The 23,741-nt window shown below is 40.9% G+C and overlaps 1 protein-coding gene across 1 annotated transcript in view; it reads right to left on the bottom strand.

The window, feature by feature from the left end:
• The window catches only part of BMS1 (BMS1 ribosome biogenesis factor), a 46,174-nt gene that overhangs the window by 10,654 nt on the left and 11,779 nt on the right, over positions 1-23,741 (bottom strand). Inside the window, exons 7-17 of the mRNA XM_032786372.1 lie at positions 23,199-23,320; positions 22,332-22,528; positions 21,474-21,613; positions 13,435-14,246; positions 12,577-12,678; positions 11,055-11,209; positions 9,704-9,785; positions 8,531-8,607; positions 4,994-5,170; positions 1,440-1,628; positions 332-512 (exon numbers count right to left, since the gene is read on the bottom strand). Coding sequence (XP_032642263.1) covers positions 332-512; positions 1,440-1,628; positions 4,994-5,170; positions 8,531-8,607; positions 9,704-9,785; positions 11,055-11,209; positions 12,577-12,678; positions 13,435-14,246; positions 21,474-21,613; positions 22,332-22,528; positions 23,199-23,320 — 2,234 coding nt within the window. The remainder of the gene's footprint in view (positions 1-331; positions 513-1,439; positions 1,629-4,993; positions 5,171-8,530; positions 8,608-9,703; positions 9,786-11,054; positions 11,210-12,576; positions 12,679-13,434; positions 14,247-21,473; positions 21,614-22,331; positions 22,529-23,198; positions 23,321-23,741) is intronic.

Below are 23,741 nucleotides of genomic sequence, written 5' to 3'. Positions count from 1 at the left end.
AACACGCTCTCTCTTTCTGGACATATAGTCAGCAGCTCCTCCTTGATGCAATATCCCAGCAGGCTGATCAGAATTTGACTGGAGCCCTACATGAAGGAGTTAGATAGTTCTCTTCACCTTCCTTCTCTCTCTTAACCATACTGCATATTTGCTAATTCTTAGTAGTATTTTATATCTTGTGGGGAATAAACATTTGTTTTAAGTGATTCTTTCTTTCCCAAAGTTATCAGCTGGTTATTTGTATAGGAAATTCCTAATGCCCTCCTCTAAGGCTAGGGAGTTTTGCAGTTTACCACATGGTTGTAGACTTGTAAATCTAAGTAATCCTTACCCCAAAACGTTGCTCCACAATGCATATGTTGTGGTGAATACTTAAGAAGCCTATGACGCCCGTTATGATCTTCAATGTAGTACATAGGGATAGTCTGAAATCGCCTCCACCCCAAGGAGAAGATTATAGGGTCCCGTGTTTTAAGTATCTTCTTATACCAACGATGTTTCTTCAGACGTAACTAGTTAAAAGAAAAAAGAGTAACAATATTAAAAGCACAGCATTAGCCCTAATATCAGTGATTATTGAAGCAATTTCCACCCTTCCTAAATGCTTGTTAACCACCAAAGAATTTTTTTTTTTTAAACATGTCTATTCATGAAGGTCAGGGTGACTTAAACCAAAATAGCTGGCATTTCATCTATTTAAAAATACAACACACACACAGATTACATACACACACACCCCTATCTATCCCTTTTCCCACACCTTTGGTTATAATTTGCCTCATTTTGTTTACACTAGCATTTTGTCTACACTAGCACTTTTGTCAGTAAAACTTTTGTTGGTCAGGGGGGTGAAAAAACTCCCCACCAAGCGACAAAAATTTCACTGACAAAAGCACTGGTGTGGACAGCACTACGTCAACGGGAGATGCTCTCCCACCTACATGGCTACCGCTGCCCATCAGGCGTGGTTTAATTTTGCTAGTGGAAGAGTTCTCTCCCTCTGGTATAGAGCAGCTACACAGGAGACCTTACAGCTGTGCCACTGTAAGGTCTGTAGCATAGACAAAGCCTTAGATTATAGACCCTAGGGAACAGCAAATGTGTTTGCATGAGCTTGTTCAGCAACTAGGACAATGCGGGGAGGAGGCTTTTTGTGCTAATGCAATATAAATACCAAAATAACAATAATACTCGTTTTCCTTCTGACCATCAAACTAGTTTTAAAACAGGATAGCAGACAAGTTACAATCTCAAACACCGGACTTTTAAATAAACCATGCCGAAAGCTCTTTCTTTTTTCAGCATAAGGACCTTCTGATGAAGGATCTATCTCAAATTTTTTACATTTGCCAAATAGGAAATAAAAACAAACAGCAATACCATGCCTATTGAAACACAGCTATACCACTATCACAGCACACACAGCTTTGGCTCCATACCTGTACATATCCCACATTTCCTTCACTGTTGCCTAAACCGCCCAGGATGATTGGATAGTGAGGGTCAAAATTAAGCACAAATTCACATGGGATATTCTCAATCTCTATTCGAACATACATCCCAGGGCGGAAGCCCTCGTACTGAACTCTGGATTCGTCATCCTGGTCTTCAAATTCAGCCCGATTAAGCTATGTGAGAAAGATGGAGAGGAAAAGTTTTAATGGGTAGAAAATGGAACATGAAAAATCATGTATGACCAACGCTTGTGCAGAAGGTTTCCGTTTTACTTGAAAAGCAAATTAACACTAATTTATATGGTATCTGTCTGGATAGCCCTAATAGTTCTAATAACTGACTTCAGAGTAACAGATGTCTGCCACCACAAATCCTTTCCTTTGCAGCTCCCTTTAGGAAACAGGGGATCCAGCTTTACATAGGAATGTCAAACACATCTGGACATGTTGCTCTACCTTGAGCACAGTGCCCAGAAGAAACAAGTGACTTTCTGGACAGATCTTTAGAATACCAAATTTAGGCTAAAATTTCAGAAAGTGCCTAAAGTGCCTAAAAAAAGTGCCTAAATAACAAAAAGCACTTGGAGGAGAGGAAGGTGATCAGGAACAGTCAACATGGATTCACCAAGGGCAAGTCATGCCTACCCAACCTGATTGCCTTCTATGATGAGATAACTGACTATGGATATGGGGAAAGCAGTGGACGTAATACATCTTGACATTAGCAAAGCTTTTGATACGGTCTCCCACAGTATTCTTGCTGGCAAGTTAAAAAAGTATGGATTGGATGAATGAAGTATAAGGTGGATAGAAAGCTGGCTAGGTTGTCGGGCTCAACAGGTAGAGATCAACGGGTTGATGTCTAGTTGGCAGCCAGCATCAAGCGGCGTGCCCCAGGGGTCTGTCCTGGGGCTGGTTTTGTTCAACATCTTTATGAATGATCTGGATGATGGGATGGATTGCACCCTCAGCAAGTTCACAGATGACACGAAGCTGGGGGGAGAAGTAGATATGCTGGAGGATAGGGCTAGAGTCCAGAGTGACCTATACAAACTGGAGGATTGGGCCAAAATAAATCTGATGAGGTTCAACAAGGACAAGTGCCGAGTCCTGTACTTAGGAAGGAAGAATCCCATGCACTGCTACAGGCTGGGGACTGGCTAAGCAGCAGTTCTGCAGAAAAGGACCTGGGGATTACAGTGGATGAGAAGCTGGATATGACTCAGCAGTGTGCCCTTGTTACCAAGAAGGCTAATGGCATATTGATCTGCATTAGTAGAAGCATTGACAGCAGATTATTTCCCTCTGTTGGCACTGGTGAGGCCACATCTGGAGTACTGCATCCAGTTTTGGGCCCCCCACTACAGAAAGGATGTGGATAAATTGGAGAGAGCCCAGCGGAGGGCAATGAAAATAATCAAGGGGCTTGGGCACATGACTTACAAGGAGAGGCCAAGGGAACTGGGCTTGTATAGTCTGCAGAAGAGAAGAGTAAGGGTAGATTTGAAAGCAGCCTTCAACTACCTGAAGGGGGGTTCCAAAGAGGATGGAGCTCAGCTGTTCGCAGTGGAGGCATATGACAGAACAAGAAGCAATGGTCTCAAGTTGCAGGGGGGGAGATGTAGGTTGGATGTTAGGAAACACCATTTTACTAGGAAGGTGGTGAAGCACTGGAATGGGTTACCTAGGGAGGTGGTGGAATCTCCATCCTTAGAGGTTTTTAAGGCCCAGCTTGACAAAGCCCTGGCTGGGATGATTTAGTTGGTGCTGGTTGGACTAGATGACCTCCTGAGGTCACTTCAATCCTAATCTTCTATAATTCTAAATGATCTGGACACCATAATCAGTTCTGAAAATGGGATGTGAGCTCCTAAATCATCTAAGCACTTGTGCCCTGGAGGAGGGCCTGTCTATCTGTGAGATGCAATGTGTATCTAAGATTCTATATAATTAACAGAAATGATTGAAACAGGATGGTTCTTTCCCTCTATTTTTGTACTGCTAGGAATATCTATATTTTGCTATACCATATTTAGCTATGCTCATTGTTCTGGATGCTGTTTGTGCAGATGTTGGAGTCTAACATATAGAATAAATCCTGTGATTCAAGTACATTTCTGAAGTCTTTGGATTTCTCCAGTATACTTGGATCTCTCTCTCTCTGGCCTGTGTTGGCAATACGCAGCCTGAGGATCACTATAATACATGTTTCCCTAACAGAACTTAAGAGCAGGAGCTCTAAATTGGCTCATTCTTTTACTGGAAGAGGTTTGTTTACATTTTAAGTGTTCTTATGCAAGCACATCAAAACACAAGGTCTACTTGTTTGGTACTTATGTCAGAGACTAATGCAAACTGGTACAGCTGAGTTAATGGCTAATCTGAGCAAGACTGTCAGATAAGAAGATGGTGTGCGCAGTGGGTCTCTCCTTTTTTTTAAAATAACCTTACACTATGATATAAATAAGCAAGGTTCTTCAAAAAGATGTCAGTGCAATACAAAAAGCTACTGTATGTTAAAAACTACATTCAGGGTTTCATTTAACAACTAAACACTGCAGCAGAGTTACCAGCTCAAATTGTGTCTCAAATGTCTTTGAAAATTCTCACCATACATCTGGAACAGGGGTTCTCACATATTTCAAGTGTGGTATACATTCTGATGTATATTTTGCCTTGTGGACACCTACTTACTTGCTTCTGATGCCTTAATATCCATATGGCAACCACAGCAATTGCTTAAAAGAATAAGTAATTATTAGCAAAGTATTTTTGTATTTTTAGCTGTAGTCAGCGCAATAAAGATTTGATCTCTTTAAAGGTAAATCACAGACTACACTTGGCTTTTAATTTAATATCCCCTTCCCAGATGATATTTCTTTCCATTGAGTACACCTACCAGGTGACCACCTAGCTCTCTGCAAACCATCACTAAGTGCTCCACAGACCACAGCTTGGGAACCCCTACACAGCTAACATTTACATGGTAGCTTTAGGTGAGTGCCACGTTTTAGTAGCAATAATGACTCAATAAGCCTGTTAAAAGGAAAAGCTTCAAAAGACTTAGTATTTTGTTTTTTTAAAAAATGGTAATGGAATCACACTATTCACTCATTAAAAACATCCCTCTAAATGTATAGGTTTTGCACATAAGTGCTCAAAAGCTATCAGTGGTTGCTGAATCTAAGGACTTGTCTACACTGGCACTTTACAGCACTGCAACTTTCTTGCTCAGAGTGTGAAAAAACACCCTCCTGAGCGCTGCAAGTTTCAGCGCTGTCAAGTGCCAATGTAGACAGTGCACCAGCACTGGGAGCTGAGCTTAAAGTAAAGTCACCAGCGCTGGGAGTTATTCCCCTGCTGGAGGTAGTTTTTTTAGAGCACTGGGAGAGCTCTCTCCCAGTACTAAGTTAAAGCACTGCTATGACAGTGCTTTAACGTTGCCAGTGAAGACGTGCCCTACGAGTCCCCCAGAGAAAGAGTGTGTGGTACTTAAGAAGCTTCATAGTTAGACAAATAGCCAAGTTGACAGCTTGTACCTGAGCTTGTTTCTGCATTTCCTCTTTGAGATCATCGAAGTATGTGGCATCCCCTTCATCATATTCAGCATCAAACATCGCCTTCAATTTGCGTTTCTTGTCCATGCGCTTGTTCTTCTCCTCTTCTGCTTTGGGTTCTTTTCCTTCTTTATCCTCTTCCTCTCCTTCACTTCCAGCCTAGCAAGAAAGACAAGTTTATCGAACAGCTTTTGAAAAGTCAGTTCACAAAATTCCTAGTCTGGCCAACATTTTATACATTACACCTACAGAACATGACCAAGGAACAATATAGGGCATGTTCTATACAACAGGCAGCACAGCTGCAGTGCTGCAGCTATACCGCTGTAGCACCATAGTGTTCCCTACACTGTTCCCTACATAGTTCCCTACACTGACGGAAGACAATTTTCCATCAATGTAGGTCATCCACCTCCTTAAGCGGTGGTAGCTAAATCGAAAGAAGAGTTCTTGCATTTACCTTAACTGAATCTACAACAGTGGCTAGATCACACACACCCGTGCGCCAAAGGTAGGTCAATCTAAATTTCAAGTGTAGACCATGGTCTATTTAATAATGCAAATGGTCAAAACACAGCTTTTCATCCTAAAAAGATACTATTTAATAATAAATCCACCATATGGAGAAGTGGAAATGTGTTTCCATGGTCTCATTCCTTTTGTCCTCATCAGAAAGCTTTTCAAACCATATTAAAATAAATGGTATTTTTATTGCTATGGACTGCATTTCTAAAATATGCCAAGAGTGCTTAAAGTATGGAATTAATATAAATTTATCATGCTTAAATTAAAATAAACATATTAATAAAAAAGAATGTGTATGAGTGGCCCAGGACTTGAATAATACATGAGTGTTGCCCATCAGGAGTGAGGTACTGTGCCAGAGATGATGGACTGGGGGAAGTTTGGACATGAATAACACCTAGTTCATGATGCTACCATTAGCAATAATTTCACAAGTAAGCAAAAAAATCTTGAAGTCACTCAAGTAAAAAAAAAATAAAAATAAAAATAAAAATCTAAAATTTGCAATATTTTCTATATCTTCATCATTTGACCTAAATAAATTTGGTCTCTATTACTACAGATTAGCTCATGATTCCATTGTCAACTGAATTCAAGTACTCTTCCAGAACACTGAAAGTGCCGATACTTGAACCTCATAACTTTTTATTTCCTGGTTTTCAGAGGTCTAGGGATAGGTACATTTAATGCTCTGGAAAGGTACAAGGCACTGTCAGTGAACCTTAATTCTCCACTAACAATGTTTTGGGGCAGTGAATTTTTCTTGTTTTTTTTAAGTAGGTGGTGATAAGGGCACAAGAAGGCTTCCTTGGAACCTTACTCCCACTCAGATACCAGCTGTGCCTGTCTCCTGTCCCTTCCAGTAGGACTGGAGAAGCCAAGGGAAAAAGAGAGAAAATGGTGACTGATGGGCTATGAAGAGCATGTCTACCAGCAGGAGGCAGCAAAACAGAGTGAAGGGAGCCCTAGACTCTTCTTCAGAGGGAAGGGGCTCTGCACAATCCTCAGCAGCATTGGTGGCAGAGGTATGAAATGGTTCAGTCATCTCAGTGGGATGTTCTCAAATCAATAAGAACATGCCATGAAGATGAACAGAGGCTGATATAATAGTTCTTAGTGCTCCTGTCATAGACTGATCCATTCATCTTATAGTACCTTCTCCGCCCCCCTCTCTCAAAGTCTATCTCAGTTCGTATTGTGGAATACCAATTTCCTAGACAATTTTACTTTGGGGGGAAATTTTAAAAAAATTTCATTACAGCATCAGCTCTTTATCTGAAATCAATCCTGAGCAGATGATACCAGTTTGGGAAGGATCAGAGCCATAGTTTGAGGACCAGTGCATACAGAAAAAATTATAAGAACCATAATAGTTTCATGTCATGCATTTTTTAAGGGAGCTGTATATCTCAGAAATCCCGTGTTCAAACAATCTCACATTAGAACCACTAATCCTACCCTGGACATACCATGAGGCACAGTAATTTGCAAATAAGTATGTAGAATTCAGAGTATTTAGAAAAATCACATTTTAAACAATAAACTAGTCTGATTGTTACCCATCTTGGAGCTATTGCCTCACTATAACAGCAAGGTGCATTTCCCAGTATCTCTCTCTATATTGCTCAACAAAGACCTACTTAGGCAGTTTTAAACAGAAGGATGAAATTAAGCAAAGAACAAATTAGACTGAATATCAGAAAAATACATATATAACAGTGAGATCTATGAGATAGTGGAATTGTCCCTCCAGAGAAATGGTGGAAGCCCATTGTTTGAAGTCACCAGAGAATATACTGCAGGGAACAATCCTGTACCAGTCAGGGTTAGGTGGGCCAAACAGAAATTGGAAGGGGAAAATAAAAAAAAATAAATAAATAAATAAAAAATCACACACTATGATTCCATGAAAGATCAAACACTGGGTGAAATTCATCCGCCTGGGGCTAGCCCAAGGCCTCATCACCAATTAGGTGTTAAATTAGCCCTCAAAAAAAGGTGAATGTCACCAATACAAAGGTACATTCTACATTACTATGCCTTGCAAAATTAGAAAGCCCTAATGATGACAAAGTTAAAAGCAACATAGCACTAACATAAAAATAAATATTCCCCATCATTATTAGGAGACCAAGTTTAGAACCATGCCCTTTCCCCTAAAATGTATAGTGCACAATACTTATCTCCAAGCATGCAGGCCTGATCTACCGTAGAAAATTAAGTCAGCTCAACTACGTCATTCAGGGGTGTGAAAAATCCACACCTCTGACTGGAGTAATTAAGCCAACCTAACCCCAGTGTAGACAGTGCTATATCAACAGAAGAATTACCTATATGGACAGGAGATCCCCTCCCGTTGGTGTAAGTAGCGTCTACACTGAAGCGCTGCAGTGGCAGAGCTGTGCCTCTGGAGCATTTCAAGTGTAGACAAGCCTATAGACTAGGATATATTACATAGCAGCATTTAACACTACAGCATAAATTCACTTTGACATCTTTTGTCTGTGATCACGCTGATCTTCCATTTGTTTTCCACTATTTTATGAAACTACTTAGGAAAAGATTACATGAAAATACAAGGTATTAGCAGTCAGGATCATGTTTGATTTGTACCATCCATCACTCAAACTTGATTTTTCAGACCTGGCAAGTTGATTAAGCCTGCCCTCTACTGTTAACTATGGTAAATTGATTTCTGCTCACCCACGATTATGAGCTCCATGTAAGGAATAATATAGTTTATTTGATCCCCTGAAATTAAAGGCACATCTGATCCTAATGAAAATAAAAGAAAAAAGACTGTATCTATTTCATTCCAGTGCCTCAGATACCAAAATGTTCTCTTCATTACAACAGCCTTGTTTCTACTGGTTTACGAGTGACTTTCCAGTTGGGCTACGAAGCTGAAGGATGTTCTAAACAGAACAACCCACCATGCAGAGAAACACACATTAAATGTGAGCAGTTAATGAACAATCAAGCTAGAGATCATACCTCATCTCCTTCTGCTGCTGGTTTTCCTTTGTGCACAGCCCCTGTTTCAAGGTCTTCAAAATCACCATACAGTTCTTCTGTAAATAGGGCAGCCAAGAAATCCGCAAGTTAGCAACGTCTTTGCACTCCTCTGTAACACTTCTAAGTCCTTTGTTATTTTGTGCATAGTTCTCACTAATACTTCACATTTTGGCAGCTGTACAGATTTATCACATTTTCTTCCCACCACTTTTCTACATTCTGTAGAAAGTGAGCAGCAGCCCAGCTTTTCAGTAGCTCTTCCTTTTTCCTTTCGGAAATGTACCATCAGCAACCTTCTTCACACATCTCCAGCTCCTCAAAATTCGAGTGAAGTTCTGGTAAAGCCCACAGGCCTTACCTCCCTCCATCTCTCAAAGTGAACGCCACACAATTGGAAAGAGTGAAACAATTCTTAATTCTGACAGCACCCTATTGACAAAGTGTTTAATATCTGCTTAAACACTGCCGGCTAAGTTATCAGCAGAGCAACCTGAGCCTCCAGCTTCCATCAGGATGTGGAGGCAGAGACTGCAGGGAGAGTAAAAATCTAAAAAGGATCCAGTCATTTCAAAAAGGTTTTAAAAAATGGAAGTTTGCTCTACAAAAGTTATCGAACAGTTTGCTTCGGAGATAATATAATATAATCATATTTGAAATTAAAAACACTCTCTCCATAAATTATCCAACACTAAAATCCCAACTTTTCAGCAAGGCAAAGAGACAAGACTTACTTTCTGCAAACAGGATTTCTGTTCATTTCAATCCCATCTGTTCAAAAGGAACAGCTAAGCTCACCTACAAAACTGAAAGCCAATTATCTCTAAGTGTAAGCCAACCAGCCTTGACTGGGGATTCTATTTTCTATTCTATATGATAGACAGATACTATATTCAAAGAGTGTAAACTGTTTCCTATCTCAGTCTGCTATTTCTCGCCTATCTGTGCACAGACTGATACCAGCTATAGTAATAAAATCAGTTAATGATTGCATAGTGCTTCAAATACGTAAAACAGGTAAGAGAACTTGGCAAAGGTGTTACTAATGTAAAATGTTTTTAAATACATAACAGAGTTTTGGGTTAAATATTAAGTTTACAGCATTCACTAGAAGTTCTTCCTCAGTTACTCATATTCTAAGAGCATCAAACCTACCATCTTCCTTCAGCAGTTTTGCTGCATCTTTATCTGCTTCCCATTTCCCTGTTACAAAGCAGTCTCGAATACTGTTCATAACCTGTAAAATGAAAGTGTTACTTGTACACTTCTCATGACTACAAATCACTTCAACAGTTGACACACTTTGTCTGTAATACTTGTTCTGGCTTAGAGAGATGGCTTGCTCTCTGCTCATTTGCTATCTCAGCGATGGGCAAACTATAGCCCGAGGGCTGCATCCGGCCCTTCAGACATTTTAATCTGGCCCTTTAGCTCCCACCGGGTAGGGGGGTCCGGGCCTTGCCCTGCTCTGTGGCTCCTGGAAGCAGCGGCATGTCTCCCATCCAGATCCTACACTAAGGAGCAGCCAGGGAGCTCCGCACACTGCCTCTGCCCCAAGCACCACCCCTGCAGCTCCCATTGGCCTCAGTTCCCAGCCAATGGGAGCTGCAGGGGCGGTGCCTGCAGATGGGGCAGCACACAGAGCCACCTAGCCCGCTGCCACATAAGAGCTGGACCAGGGACATGCCGCTGCTTCCGGGAATTGCTTGTGGTTAGCGCCGCCTGGAGCCTGCACCACAGACCCCCTCCCATACCCGAACCCTGATCCCCCTCCCACACTCTGAACCCCTCGGTTCCAGCCTAGACCACCCTCCTGTACCCCCAACCCCTCATACCCAGCCCCACCCCAGAACCTGCACCCCAGTCAGAGCACTCATCCCCTCCTACACTCCAACCCTCCCAATGTCGTGAGCATTCATGGCCCGCCATACCATTTCCATATCCGGCTGTGGCCCTCGGGCCAAAAAGTTTTCCCACCCCTGTGCTATCCACATCATAACACAACTATCAAAACTGTCTTCCTTGCTGGCAACCTTCACACAGAGGTGGAGGAGACTGAATTAACCTCTCCCTATCCCCAGAAATCATCCTGCCAGAAAAAGGCAAAAGCTCATTAACATGAGTCAGCACCGAAGTTTACAGTGATAATGCCTCTGGGGTAACCATTTAGTGAATAAATAAGATGACATCAGTCATCACAGCAATCCATCCAGCACCTTTCACTAGCATTAAATTTACTTACTTTAACTTTCCCTTCCTATTTAAAAGCAAAAAACCTAAGATGCTGTTTGTGTGTAAATGTCTCTGGTGAGGATAAAGAGGAGATGAGAATTTCTGAAGAGGACACATAGGCAGAACTGTCTGTAATTCATATGGATTAGCTTCATGTCTCCATGTCATATCAGCAGTTCCTTATTAGGGAAATTCAAGACTGGTGTAAGTGGATATGCAGTGGATGTGCTCCTAAGAGTACAGAATGTAAGAGCTGTCTCTCCAAAAGCAGTACCTCATCTAAATCCCAATCCTGGGGGGTTTCCACAGGAAATTTGGAGCAGTCAAGGGCATTAGCCTTTTGTTTGGATTCTTTGTCAGGACGGCTGACGTGGAACAGCCCTCCAAGCTCTTCATGAGCATCATCTTCTTCATCAGCATCCTCAGCCACTAAATAAAATGCCATAGTTAAAAGCATCATCTGCAAATTACATGTATTTATTAGATTAATCAAAAACTTCTCTTGCTCCATACATCTTCGAATTTCTGATGTAGTTTGAGGAAAGAGGGATTAAATCATAAAAGGGGTGTATTATTAAGGAGACCAGTGTTCCAGCTTGTATTAAGAAAGCAGAAAAACCAATACATTGTTTGATTCCCTTATAGAGAAAGCAGCAACAGGTGAATTATTCTATACTGAGATCAGAACCCAAAAGGTAAGTCTTTAGTTGGAGAGCTAATTAGATGGGACATGACTGTGGGAAAAATATATTCCACATGTAACATTTCACATACTTTAACAGAAAAATCAAGTGCCTTGTGAATGACTTGATTTATCTGAAAAATCTGTTCTTCAATTAAGCAATTGTGATGTCTTTGTTCAACACCATATGTAATACAAAATTAACAAAACAAAACAAAACCCAACCTATTAGTAAAAGGCTGTCTATTTCTCCAAAACCAAATCCCATTTGTTTTGTACCAATCTGCAAACTGCTAATACTGGGTTTGTGAATTTATTGGTAATTTCTTAGGGCACTATACTGCAAATCTTAGTATGCAGAACTCCCAGTAACATCAACAGAAGTTGTAAATGTTGACAGGCCAGTCTCTTGCTTGGAAATATATCAGTTTATGTAAATGACAGCTTTATCTTCACTTTAAACTAGCTGCCAGTTCTTGACAAATTACCATCATTATCTTCAAAAACACACTTTATAACAGACATCATAAATTTAACTTCATTCATATTCTGAATGAACACTTTCCTCACCTTTCAAGGAAGTCTTGGTTAATTTTAGACAAAATTCACTGAGGACAGCAAAAAATCTCACCTGACTCGACAGATCACAAATAACCAGTTACCAATATAGGTGGTACGTGCACAATATCTACTAGATTTTTTTTTTTATTTTTAAAAAGCTGAGCTTAAATGTTTTGGGAAAATACTACATACCAAAGGGAACTTTACGCTCTTTCTATCCATCTGGAAAAATATTGCTGTATCTTAAAAAGGAAGGACTCAACAAATATATGTTTAGCAAGCCTCTGGATGAATACTAGGTCAAATTGGCCTAAGATATGTTTAATTAGGAGAATAAAATTCTCTTTCTTGGGGGTATATAGGAAAACTAAAAGTGAACTGTTACCAATATGGAGAGTTAAATCCATTATTTCCTCATGCACCCATGGAAGAGTAGACTCCAAAGGCTATGGCTAACTAATATGGCTATGATTAAAAGCCTATACAGGGATCAGAGCAATAGCATCATGATGCTGGGAGAGAAACTTACACTTATACACATGGGATTTTTTACCTGTTCCATAAACAAGTTTGCGAAGGTTGGGAGCCGACTGGTGTTGTCTCAGAAAAGCCTCGGCTGCCTTTTGGGTAAGGTCTTCCTTCCACTTAAGTGCACCTGAAAGCAGGGGAGGAGGAGAACACTGTAAATTCCTTCCTCCGCTGGCAATGTATTAGACTAAGGGACCATCTACACTCGGAAGAAAACTTAAACAGGGAGTCAATTACAATACACTTAAAATTGGTAGATAGGATCAGGACTTTAGCCTCGTTATGCGACACAGATATACATGGTTGGCTCTAATTGTTCATCCTGTATTGTAACATGCTCCTGTGATTTGATCTGTGATTAGGAACCATCTACACTGCAAAACCAACCAAATCACAGGAGCGTTTTGCAGTGTAGATGGTTCCTAACTTTTGAAGGAATAAAAGGGTAAAAGAAAGATTAAGACCAGAACCTGCAGACTAAACTAGACTATTTTCATCATTATAAATTCACCACTGACACTGATTACATCTGTTAAAAAAAATCACTGAAAGGTGGTTTACCTTTTCCAAATACAATACAGAAGTTTCACTTTTTTGAAAACTTATCACAGTAAATATAACAATTTTGCATGTCTTTAGGGCCTTTGATCAGAGAACTCTATAAAAGCTAGGTATTATCAATTTTACTGTCTGGGAAACTGAGGCTTAAGCAGACAATCAATGGCTTACAAAGGAATATAATCCAGGTTTCCTGAGATACTGTTTCCTGCTCTAGTTACTGGACAACACTGCTTCCCAAGGGGGAAAAAGAAAAGACACTGCCTCCAGCAATGAATATGATGTCAAATGCACAGTAAAGGAAAATGAGAAATTGAAAATTTACCTGCTGTGTCTGCAGAAAGGTCATTTTCTTCTCCATACTCCTCTTCCTCTTTCAGTAGATTTTCAATATCATCACCACCATCCTCATCTTCTACAACCTTCGATTCAGCCCATTCAACACCATCTACATTCTTCTCTGGAGCACTCTGAATCCCTTTCCTATCTGACTCTTCAGCTTCTGAGTCATCATTTAATCCTTCCTCTTCCTCCTCTTCCAGGGAGGAGCCTTCAGCCTCAGAGTCAGATGCCTCTTCAGCTGTGCAGTTTCCAGAATCTGTAGTGGGAACCACTTTTTTACCCAAGCGGTGATCTAGGTTATGATTCTCTCTTTGTTCTTTATCTTCCCTGCCTAATTCACAGGGTGTGAGTTTACTTATTTGTCTGCTCGAAGATTCAGAATCACTGTCTGAACTTTCCTTTTCGTCACTCTCTTCTTCATCTCCATGGTCTTCTACCTCTTCCTTGCTTTCATCGAGGTCAGTTTCCCCTTCTTCCCCTGAACTCATCTCAAGATCATCATCACTATCAGCAAATGCTGGCAGTTCCATGCCAGCTTCTTCTGTAGTCTCCTCTCTTTTCACCCGCTTGGCACTCCTGAGACCTAGGTCTTGCCCTGGCACCTCTTTGTCACTTTCTCCCTCATCATCACCATCCCCATCTTCACTTCCATCCATCTCGTCCTCAGACATTTCTTCGTCTTGACCCTCTTCTTCACCACTTGCTCCATTATCATTTTCTTCTTCAAACACTGCCTTCCGACGTACTCTCCCAGTCTTCAAATCAATTTGTTTCTCTTCTTTTGGCATCACAAATCTGCTTTCCCAATGGAGAACAAGATACAAAAAATTCCGTTGGCTTTAATTAAACATCTGATTTCACAAACAAATACTGAAGAACATTTTGGTGGTGTGACCTCAACAGCAGAAGCATGGCTACCTGTGCCATTGAAACAAGTAGCAACACTGTCTGACTTAAAGAAATCTTTTAGTTCAAGAAGCCTCATTGTGGTAATGTCACAACTAAATTAGTGATTCTTCACTGTTGTCCACTAGTTTAGACTGAGTGCCTGCACTAAAGTTGTTGTTGTTGTTGTTTTGTTTTTTTACTAAAGATTATGATTGCCATGCTCCCAGGACCCTCACAAAAACCAAAAATGTATCACATGTTGCTATGCCAGTGATTTTTTTTTTCTTTTAAAAGGAAGGAAAAATGTATTATGTTCAATGCTGATGGAGTCTCAATCCTTTCTAACCTGGGGATAAATACTGTTTTATACGGAGAAATAAATGACAAAAAAAACCTATTGTTTTACACAATGCTGTTGTAACCATGTCCGTCCCAGGATATTAGACAGACAAGGTAGGTGAGGTAATAGCTTTGATTGGACTAACTTCTGTTGGTGAGAGATGCTTTAAAAGCTTAAGCAGTCTACCCTACACACTTCACTCTTGGGGGAAATCTGCATCAAAAAATTAAAAATTCTGTGCACAATATGTTAAAATTCTGCATATTTTATTTGTTAAAATACCACAATATAATCACACTAGTGTCGATTATATTGGCAATTTATTTCAAGATATCTGTCAGCAACTATATCTGTAACAGCACAGACAACAAAAAAGATTCAGGAAATGTTGCACAGCTGAGGCTCCTGCATTCAGCCCCAGAAAAAGTAAGCATCTTGATGAAAATCACAAGGGAAAAAAAATTAAGTTCTGCAGGGAACATTAATTCTGTGCAAATTCTGCACTGGAGAGTGGCGCAGAATTCCAGCAGGGGTAACACTTACTTTGGTGTAATGACGTCACTCGGGAGCGTGAAAAATCCACAACCCTGAGTGACCTAGTTATACTAACCTTAAACTTAGGGTACGTCTACCCTACAGGATTATTCTGATTTTACATAAACCAGTTTTATAAAACAGATTGTATAAAGTCGAGTGCACGCGGCCACACTAAGCACATTAATTCGGCGGTGTGCGTCCATGGTCCGAAGCTTGCGTCGATTTCCGGAATGTTGCACTGTGGGTAGCTATTCCATAGCTATCCCATAGTTCCCGCAGTCTCCCTCGCCCCTTAAAATTCTGGGTTGAGAGCCCAGTGGCTGATGGGGCAAAAATCATTGTCGCGGGTGGTTCTGGGTAAATGTTGTCAATCACTCCTTCCTCTGGGAAAGCAACGGCAGACAATCATTTCACACCCTTTTTCCCCTGGATTGCCCTGGCAGATGCCATAGCACGGCAACCATGGAGCCCGTTCAGCCTCTGTTTTTTTTTTGTTTTTTTGTTTTTACAGTCACCATGTGTACTGGATGCCGCAGATAGAGGCGATACTCCAGCGCTAAACAGCAGCATTCATTTGCTTTTGCATGATAGAGACGGTTATGTTCTCTACCGTCTGCTGCCGGCATAAATTGCCAATGAGATGATGTTTATCTGTCCCTCTGTACTGTCTGCTGCTATCATGGGTTCCCCTGGCTGAGATCGGCCAGGGGCGCAAAAGCTAAACTGGGAATGACTCCCCCAGTCAATCCCTCCTTTATGGTTTCTAAAAATAGAGTCAGTCCTGCCTAGAATATGGGGCAAGTGTGCACGAGAACCAGTGTATCAGAGAGCACAGTGCTCCATGTCAGATCCCGCAGAAATGAGGAACTACATGCCATCATGGGGTGCCCCTGCAACAACCCCACCCGTTGCTCCCTGCTCCCACAACCTTCCTGGCTACCGTGGCAGTGTCCCCCCATTTGTGTCATGAAGTTAAAAGAATGCAGGAATAAGAAACAGTGACTTGTTAGTGACATAAAATGAGGGGGGAGACAGCCTCCTGGGGCTATGACAGTCAGGTAGAACATTAAGCGGGCGGGGAGGGAAGTATGCTGCTGCTATGATAGTCCAGGCAGTACAAACTTTCTTGACACAGGAAAGGAGGGGGCTGATGGAGCTCAGCCCCAGTTGCTATGATGAAGACGGTTACCAGCCGTTCTGGACCATCTACTGGAATGACCAGAGTCATTCCTATTTTACCCAGGTACCCCCGGCCACGCCTCACCTGAGGCCAGCCAGGAGCACTCAGGGCTGATTGGATGACAGATATCAGTCATATTGTACCCTCTGCCACCGGGGAGGGGAGAGGAGCGGATACTGCTTTCACTACTGCAGCATCGCGTCTACCAGCAGCCATTCAGTAGACATAGGGTGACACTGAAAGAAGTCAAGAAACTATTTCTTTCCCTTTTCTGTCACGTGGGTGGGGGGAGTAAATTGACGAGCTATTCCCTGAACCACCCGGGACAATGTGGTTTGAACCTACAGGCATTGGGAGCTCAGCAAGAATGCAAATACTTTCGGAGACTGCTGTGGACATGTGGGATTAGCTGGGCCTCAGTACCCCCTCCCTCCATGAGCGTCCATTTGAGTCTGTGGCATCCCCTTACACTTGTTCACGCAGCACTGTGTAGCCTGGAGATTTTTTTTTCAAATGCTGGCATTCGTCTTCGTAACAGAGCTTGATAGAACAATTTGTCTCCCCTCATACAGCGATCAGATCCAGTATCTCCCGACGGTCCATGCTGGAGCTCTTTTGGATTTGGACTGCATTGGCCACCGTCCGATTAGAGCTCCACGCTGGGCAAACAGGAAATGAAAATCAAATTTGTGGGGCTTTTCCTGTTACCTGGCCAGCTGCATCCGAGTTCAAATTGCTGTCCAGAGCAGTCACAATGGTGCACTGTGGGACCGCCTGGAGGCAAATCTCGTCGTCTGGCCACACTAACCCTAATCCAATATGGTAATATCAATTTTAGGCTACTCCTTCGTCGGGAGAAGTACAGAAACTGATTTAAAGAGCCCTTATATCAATATAAAAGGCTTCATAGTGTGGATGGTACAGCGTTAAATTGTTTAATGCTGGCGAAAATCGGTTAAATGTATACTGTAGACCGGCCTTACATTAAACACACTGGAAGAAGAATCTCTCACTGACATAACTTCCACCTCTCAACAGCTCTCTGCTATCGCTTAGAGTGTCTTCATCAAAGCGCTACATCGGTGCAGCTGCCACCAATGCAGTGTTTGTAGTGTAGACCTGCCCTTATACAGAGTTGGTCTAACTAAAATCACTCAAGGGTGGAATTATTCACACCCCTAACGACATAAATGTTACCAAAGTAATTTGTAGTGTAGACCAGGGCTCAGAGTGTCACAGCTAAAGACAAGATGGAACAGATTATTTAGCATAAGTACACCTCTACCCTGATATAACGCTGTCCCGGAGCCAAAAAAAATCTACCAAGTGTCATAAACAGATAAGAAAGTTAATAGCACAGAAGTACTTTATATCTCTTTGACTAAAAGGGTAACAAGTTCAGTAAGCCTGGCTGTATCTGACCAGTGAACCAATCAGGAGACAGGATACTTTTCAAATCTTGAGGAGGGAAGTTTCTGTGTGTGCTGTAGTTTTGGTTGTTGTTCACTCTGGGGCTCAGGGACCAGATGTGCAACCAGGTTTCTCTCCAATCTCCTTGATACAGGTTCTTATAGATTCCAATAGTAAGTACTTAGATAGATAAAGCGAGTTAGGCTTATGTTTTTTTTTATTAGCAAATGTGATTTGGCTGGAAGGAGTTTAATTGCGTATTTGGCTGAAAGGAGTTCAAATTGTTATTTGCGAAGAGGATTTTTAATTTGTATTGAATACTTAGGCTGGAGGGTACTCCCATTGCCTATAGCTAAAAACCCTGTACCTATTCCATTTTAAATTTACAAAGATAAATTTTACTGTTTTCTCTCTTTAATAAAAGTTTCTTGTTCAAGAACCTGATTGTTTTTTATTCTGGTGTGAGACCCCAGGGACGGGGTCTGGATTCACCAGGGAATTGGTGGGGAGAACAGAGGGAAGGGGGAGAGAGAGAAGGTTAATGTCTCTCTGTGCCAGGATACTTTCTCTCTCAGGGAGAGTCTGGGAGGAAGGAAAGAGAAGGAGGGGGGGGGAAGGTGAATTTTCCTTCTGTTTGTGATTCAAGGAGTTTGGGATCACAGTGATCTTCCAGGGTAACCCAGGGAGGGGAAGCCTGGGAGAGGCAACGGTGGGGGAAGGGGTTTACTTTCCTTGTGTTAAGATCCAGAGGGTCTGGGTCTTGGGGGGTCCCTGGGCAAGGTTTTGGGGGGACCAGAGTATACCAGGCACTGGAATTCCTGGTTGGTGTCAGCGCTACAGGTTCTAAGCTGGTAATTAAGCTTAGAGGAATTCGTGCTGGTACTCCATCTCCTGGACGCTGGGGTTCAGAGTGGGGATTTGTACCATGACACCAAGTTATAGGTGAAACTGTGTTATATTAAACTTCCTTTGATCTGCTGGAGCATGCAGGCCCCCTCCCCCCCATAGCGCTGCTTTACTGCGTTATATCTGAATTCATGTTATATTGGCGTAGAGGTGTAGTTAACACATTTCAAGGGACTATTCAAGGTGAACACTCCTCCAGTTACAGGAAGAAAAGGGGAAGGATTTACAGAGGAAGAATACAGGGTAGCAGGTTATAGATTGTTGTAAGAAGCCTTAAAATCCAGCATGTCTATTCAGTCCACGAGTTTTAGAGTCTAGCAAGACACTAAAAATCCAAGTTCATCATCAGAAGCAAGCTCCCCTTAGACCAGGATACAACTCAAAGCGGCACCAGACCCTGCCAGAACAATAGATGCAAAACCTGCAAACCTATTTCCATTGCTACAATGATCAACACCAAGAACACCACACTTTTCAAGATCCCTGGGCCTACACATGCCTATCACAACATGTGATGTACCTCATCCAGTGAATTAAATGCCCCAATAGCAACTGTGTCAGGGTGAAACCAGACAATTACTATGAGCTGGTCTACACTAGGGGGGGAAATCGATCTAAGATACGCAACTTCAGCTACGTGAATAGCGTAGCTGAAGTCGAAGTATCTTAGATTGAGTTACCTACAATCCTCACAGCGCGAGACTGACGTCTGCGGCTACCTCTGTTGACTCCGCTACTGCTGTTCGTGTTGGTGGAGTTCCTGAGTCGACAGGAGCTCATTCGGGGATCAATATATCGCATCTAGATGAGACACGATATATCGATCACCGAGCAATTGATTGCTACCCGCTGATACGGCGGGTAGTGAAGATGTAGCCTATGCTTTCAAATGAACTCACACAGGAAAATGGTGAGAGACAAAAATACTACATCACCTGTGAACACTCTTTATCTGACCTACCAGTCACAACACTTTCAAAAGGCGAGTCTGGGAGCATAACTCTGCTAGACACTCAACATCATGGACTGAAGAGAGACACTGGATGTATGGCTTTTTACAATAATCTACAACCCATTAGCAACCCTCTATATTGCTGCTTTTCCTCCTTCCTTTCCTCCCTACCAGAAGGGTGATAACAGGCCACTTCTTCTTGAACAGTCCCTTGAAATGTGTGTTATAATACTTCCCCTACACAATCTGTTCTACCTTGTATTTAGCTGTGACACTCTGAGCCCTGGGTCTAAACTCCACCCCTGAGTAGTGTAGTTACACTGACCTAAGTGCTGGTATGGATTGTGCTATGTCGGTGGGAGAGCTTCTCCCATCGGCACAGTGCATCTTCACCAGACACAATGCAGCTGTACATGTAGACATGCCCTAAGCCAACAGGAGAAGCTCTCTCGTCAGCTTAGAATGTCTTCATTAAAGCACTAAAGTGGCGCAGCTGCACCAATGCAGCATTTTAAGTGTAGATCTGCCCTGAGTACGTTTCCCAGACCTTGCTTGCAAGTTTGTCTCTTCCACCAACAGAAGTTGGTCAAACAACATATCACCTCTCCCACCTTATCTTCTAAAAAAAGAGAACAAAAAAACCTTATCACACACATCACAGACATGTATCAGTCATTTGCAGCTATGTAGAAATTGCATTCTAAAAACTTCATTCAAAGAAAACAGAGGTACTAAAGGATATCTTTATGAAATGTTAAGACTTTTTTTTTTTTTTTTAAACAGGATCAAGACATGTTTTTCCCTTAATCTAAGAAACAGCTCAGCTGTTTAAGCAAAAGTTTAAAATTAAATAAATAAATAAATAAAAATACATAAGTTGAAGATGGACATCCAGCATGGAAAATTTCAGGTTGAACAGTTAAATAGAGTATAAGCAACAGAAAACAGTCTTATAACGGGAAGTGGTAAGCAATCTATCTGTAGGGTGGTATTCTTGACTTCTTCTATAATTATACTCCTGCAGCAGATTCTGAACAGCACTTTGAAGTCCGCAATCCCAGAGTTGCTCACACAAAGACCAATGATATTTACAACGATGATTACTTATCTTCCAGGAGAAACAACACTAACCAGAGAAAGTGCAAATAAAGCTTGGATTTATTTTCCTCTTAAGAACTGACAAAAGAAGAACCTTGTACTGATTATTCCATTCTGAAAAGTTAATACCAATGGATAATCGTAATTTACTGTGCCTAAAAATAGAAATGTCCAAGAAAAAAAGAAAAACTAGATGTCTAAAGGTGAAAGCAAATATACCCCTGTCCTACAATTATTTCTCCTACAAACATCCATGTCCACATCCTAAAGCATCCTTACTCCCACAACCACCTATTTTTTAGCTGACGTTTCCATGTTTAGGGGAGGACTGCTACAGAAAAGAGTAGGAAACTCTGCAACTGTGCTTTTTAATTCAGAAGACAAGTTCAACCCCTGATAAAATCACTACTGAAAATAAGTGTGATTATCTCATCTTAATCCGGTTCTAATGGAAGTGTGGGAACAGAGTCATGAAATTTAAACAGGTCTGCTTTAAGTTTCAGAGCTCCGTACTCCTGTTTCTCTTCTACAATAAACCTCTCCCAAACTCTTTCTGTGCATCTGCCATGCAAGCAAGCCACACCCTTTAGTATCAGCCCACTGAAACAGCTATTAACCAAGCTACACAAGTGGCAAAAGCTGTTGCCTGTGTTATGCCTCTTCTAGTCAAGTTGTTCTGTCTCCCACTGCTTGGTAAAATTCAAAACTTACTCTTGGTTTTCCACATCTTCTGAACCTAATGGTTTGGAGTCCATGAAAAGAGACACTTTGCTTGAAGCCATCTTAACATCGATGGTGGAATGTGTGGAGATGAGGCTCTGGACTAGTTCACGATTTGGTCTCACTTCTTCCTGACAAACCAAAATATTTTTTTCTGTTTAACAGATCAATTATGCAAATGTCTATTGAACAATCAGCAAATTGTTAAAACTGCCTAAAAATGGGCAACAGGAACAGACTCAATATTAAAACCATGCAAATTACAGAGATGGGCTCCTTACCAGTGTGTAACAAACATATTGTACATTTAATATTATTTTAACTCACGCACCATAATATTTGAAATGGTCTGAGTACAAGACAGAGAAAAAGTTCAAGCTCTGCCTCAGAGAGCAACTTCCTTGGACGAAATACAACCACTCTCCCTCAATTTCCCCACCTGCAAACCGAGACTAAATACACGCGCCCTGCTCTCAGGGATGGCATGATACTTAGCTCATTACTCTTCAGATCCTTTCCAAGCATTAACTGTGTAAGTATTTATTATTAATTACTTCCTTAGTTGTTTTCCACAGCTTTTGAGAGAGGGAAATTGGGAGAAAAAAAAAAAAACAAGCAAAAAAACTATTTTGTTTCTCAATCACTGTAGAAAGAAAGGTTGTTAAATAAGATATTTAAGGATAAGGATATGTTTGCATATCACTTGGGTTCATGATGTTTCTTTAAAATAAAAAAAATTACCAAAACTAAACAAACAGTTTCCAAGCACTGTTGCTTTGCCTCTATCTCTTTAGGCAGAAACTATACTCTACTGGAGAACAGAGAACTCAAAACAGACTTTCTCCTTACCTCTTCATCTTGATGAGCATGACTTCCACCAAGGTCAATATAAACAGCATCTTTGTCATACACTACACCTCCAACTCCTGACAGTGGGGCATAAATAAGTTTATCTTTTTCATTTAAGGAACGCTTCTTCTGCTGTTCAGGAAGTGCACAGGGGTCTGGCAGGAAACTCACATCACTCACAGTAAAGTCCCCTACACCTGGGGTGAGGGACAAGGAAGAAAAAGTATTTTGACAAAGCTCTGATTTAAAAAAAAACAAAAAAAAACCTGTACAATAATTCACCATAAAGAGGTAAAGGGGCTTTACTGTGGCATGCAGTGATTTAACGTCAATGGTACACTGCACAGATAAACCACATGCAATACTTTTAAGACCTGCCACTAAGTCTGGAAAACATTCTACAAGTTAATCAGCTAGTGGACTATAAATCACTGGCAACACACTCCTTTAAATATACACTTGCCTTCATTACTAACATCATCTCAGCATTGTTCAAAAGAAAAGAACTTAGTGATTTAAGTTACTAATTAGTATTTATTTATTACATTACGTAATACTTTTCATTTTAAATAAGCCTAACTTACTTTTCACTATTGACACCACCTTTTTTACATTTCAATCATCCTAGAGATCTGCACTGATCAATTTCATTTTGGGGTTTTCGATGCTAGTACATTGTTATTGTGTTTAGATTAACATTGCAAGAAGATTTCTCAATTTAAAAATTTTACAAAATATTAATATTAAAATATTAACTACAGCATGGTGGTCTTTTACAGATGTAAACTATCCCTTTAACAGCAATAGCATTACAAGTTATTAATCAGCAAAATAATTATAAGAATTTTAAGAGATTGGACATATTACCTGGCATGTGAATTTGGCTTTGGTTTTTTAGATATGCCCCTCTTAAGTAGCCATAAATTGACACCTTTCTGTCACACTTTGGATTGACTCGAACATCTTCTGGGTTTGTCAAGTCTTCCATTCTAGGGAATATCAGAAGAGATATTAGAAATATATTCTCTCAACTATCATTTTCCACAAAGAAGGTATTGAAGCAAACTGTTGCACTTGCTACATTAAACTGCTATTGCAGCTTTATTTAAAAAAAAAATCAAACATTGTATAATCTAATTATTTGAAATTTTCAGTGTTTGATAACACAGAATAAGGCACACAGTCATGTTAAAGTCATTTTTTAAAAAGATTCTTATGTGTTGAATATTTTAGACAATTTTATTTTTAAATATATAACATTGCATCTAATGTTACACCTCTGAAAGATTAAATGTGTGTTCTTTTGGGGCATATCTCCTTTCTCTGGGGGCAAAAAGGGAAAACAGCTGAGTCCGTTTCATTTTTGTTTATAGACACTTTCTAGCCAATTTCACTTTTAGGTTCTCATGT

Source organism: Chelonoidis abingdonii, chromosome 15 (genome assembly GCF_003597395.2).
Source record: "Chelonoidis abingdonii isolate Lonesome George chromosome 15, CheloAbing_2.0, whole genome shotgun sequence".
Lineage (NCBI taxonomy): Eukaryota > Metazoa > Chordata > Testudines > Testudinidae > Chelonoidis > Chelonoidis abingdonii.
Note: the sequence above shows the minus strand (reverse complement) of the source record. Positions and strands in the feature narration are given on the sequence as shown.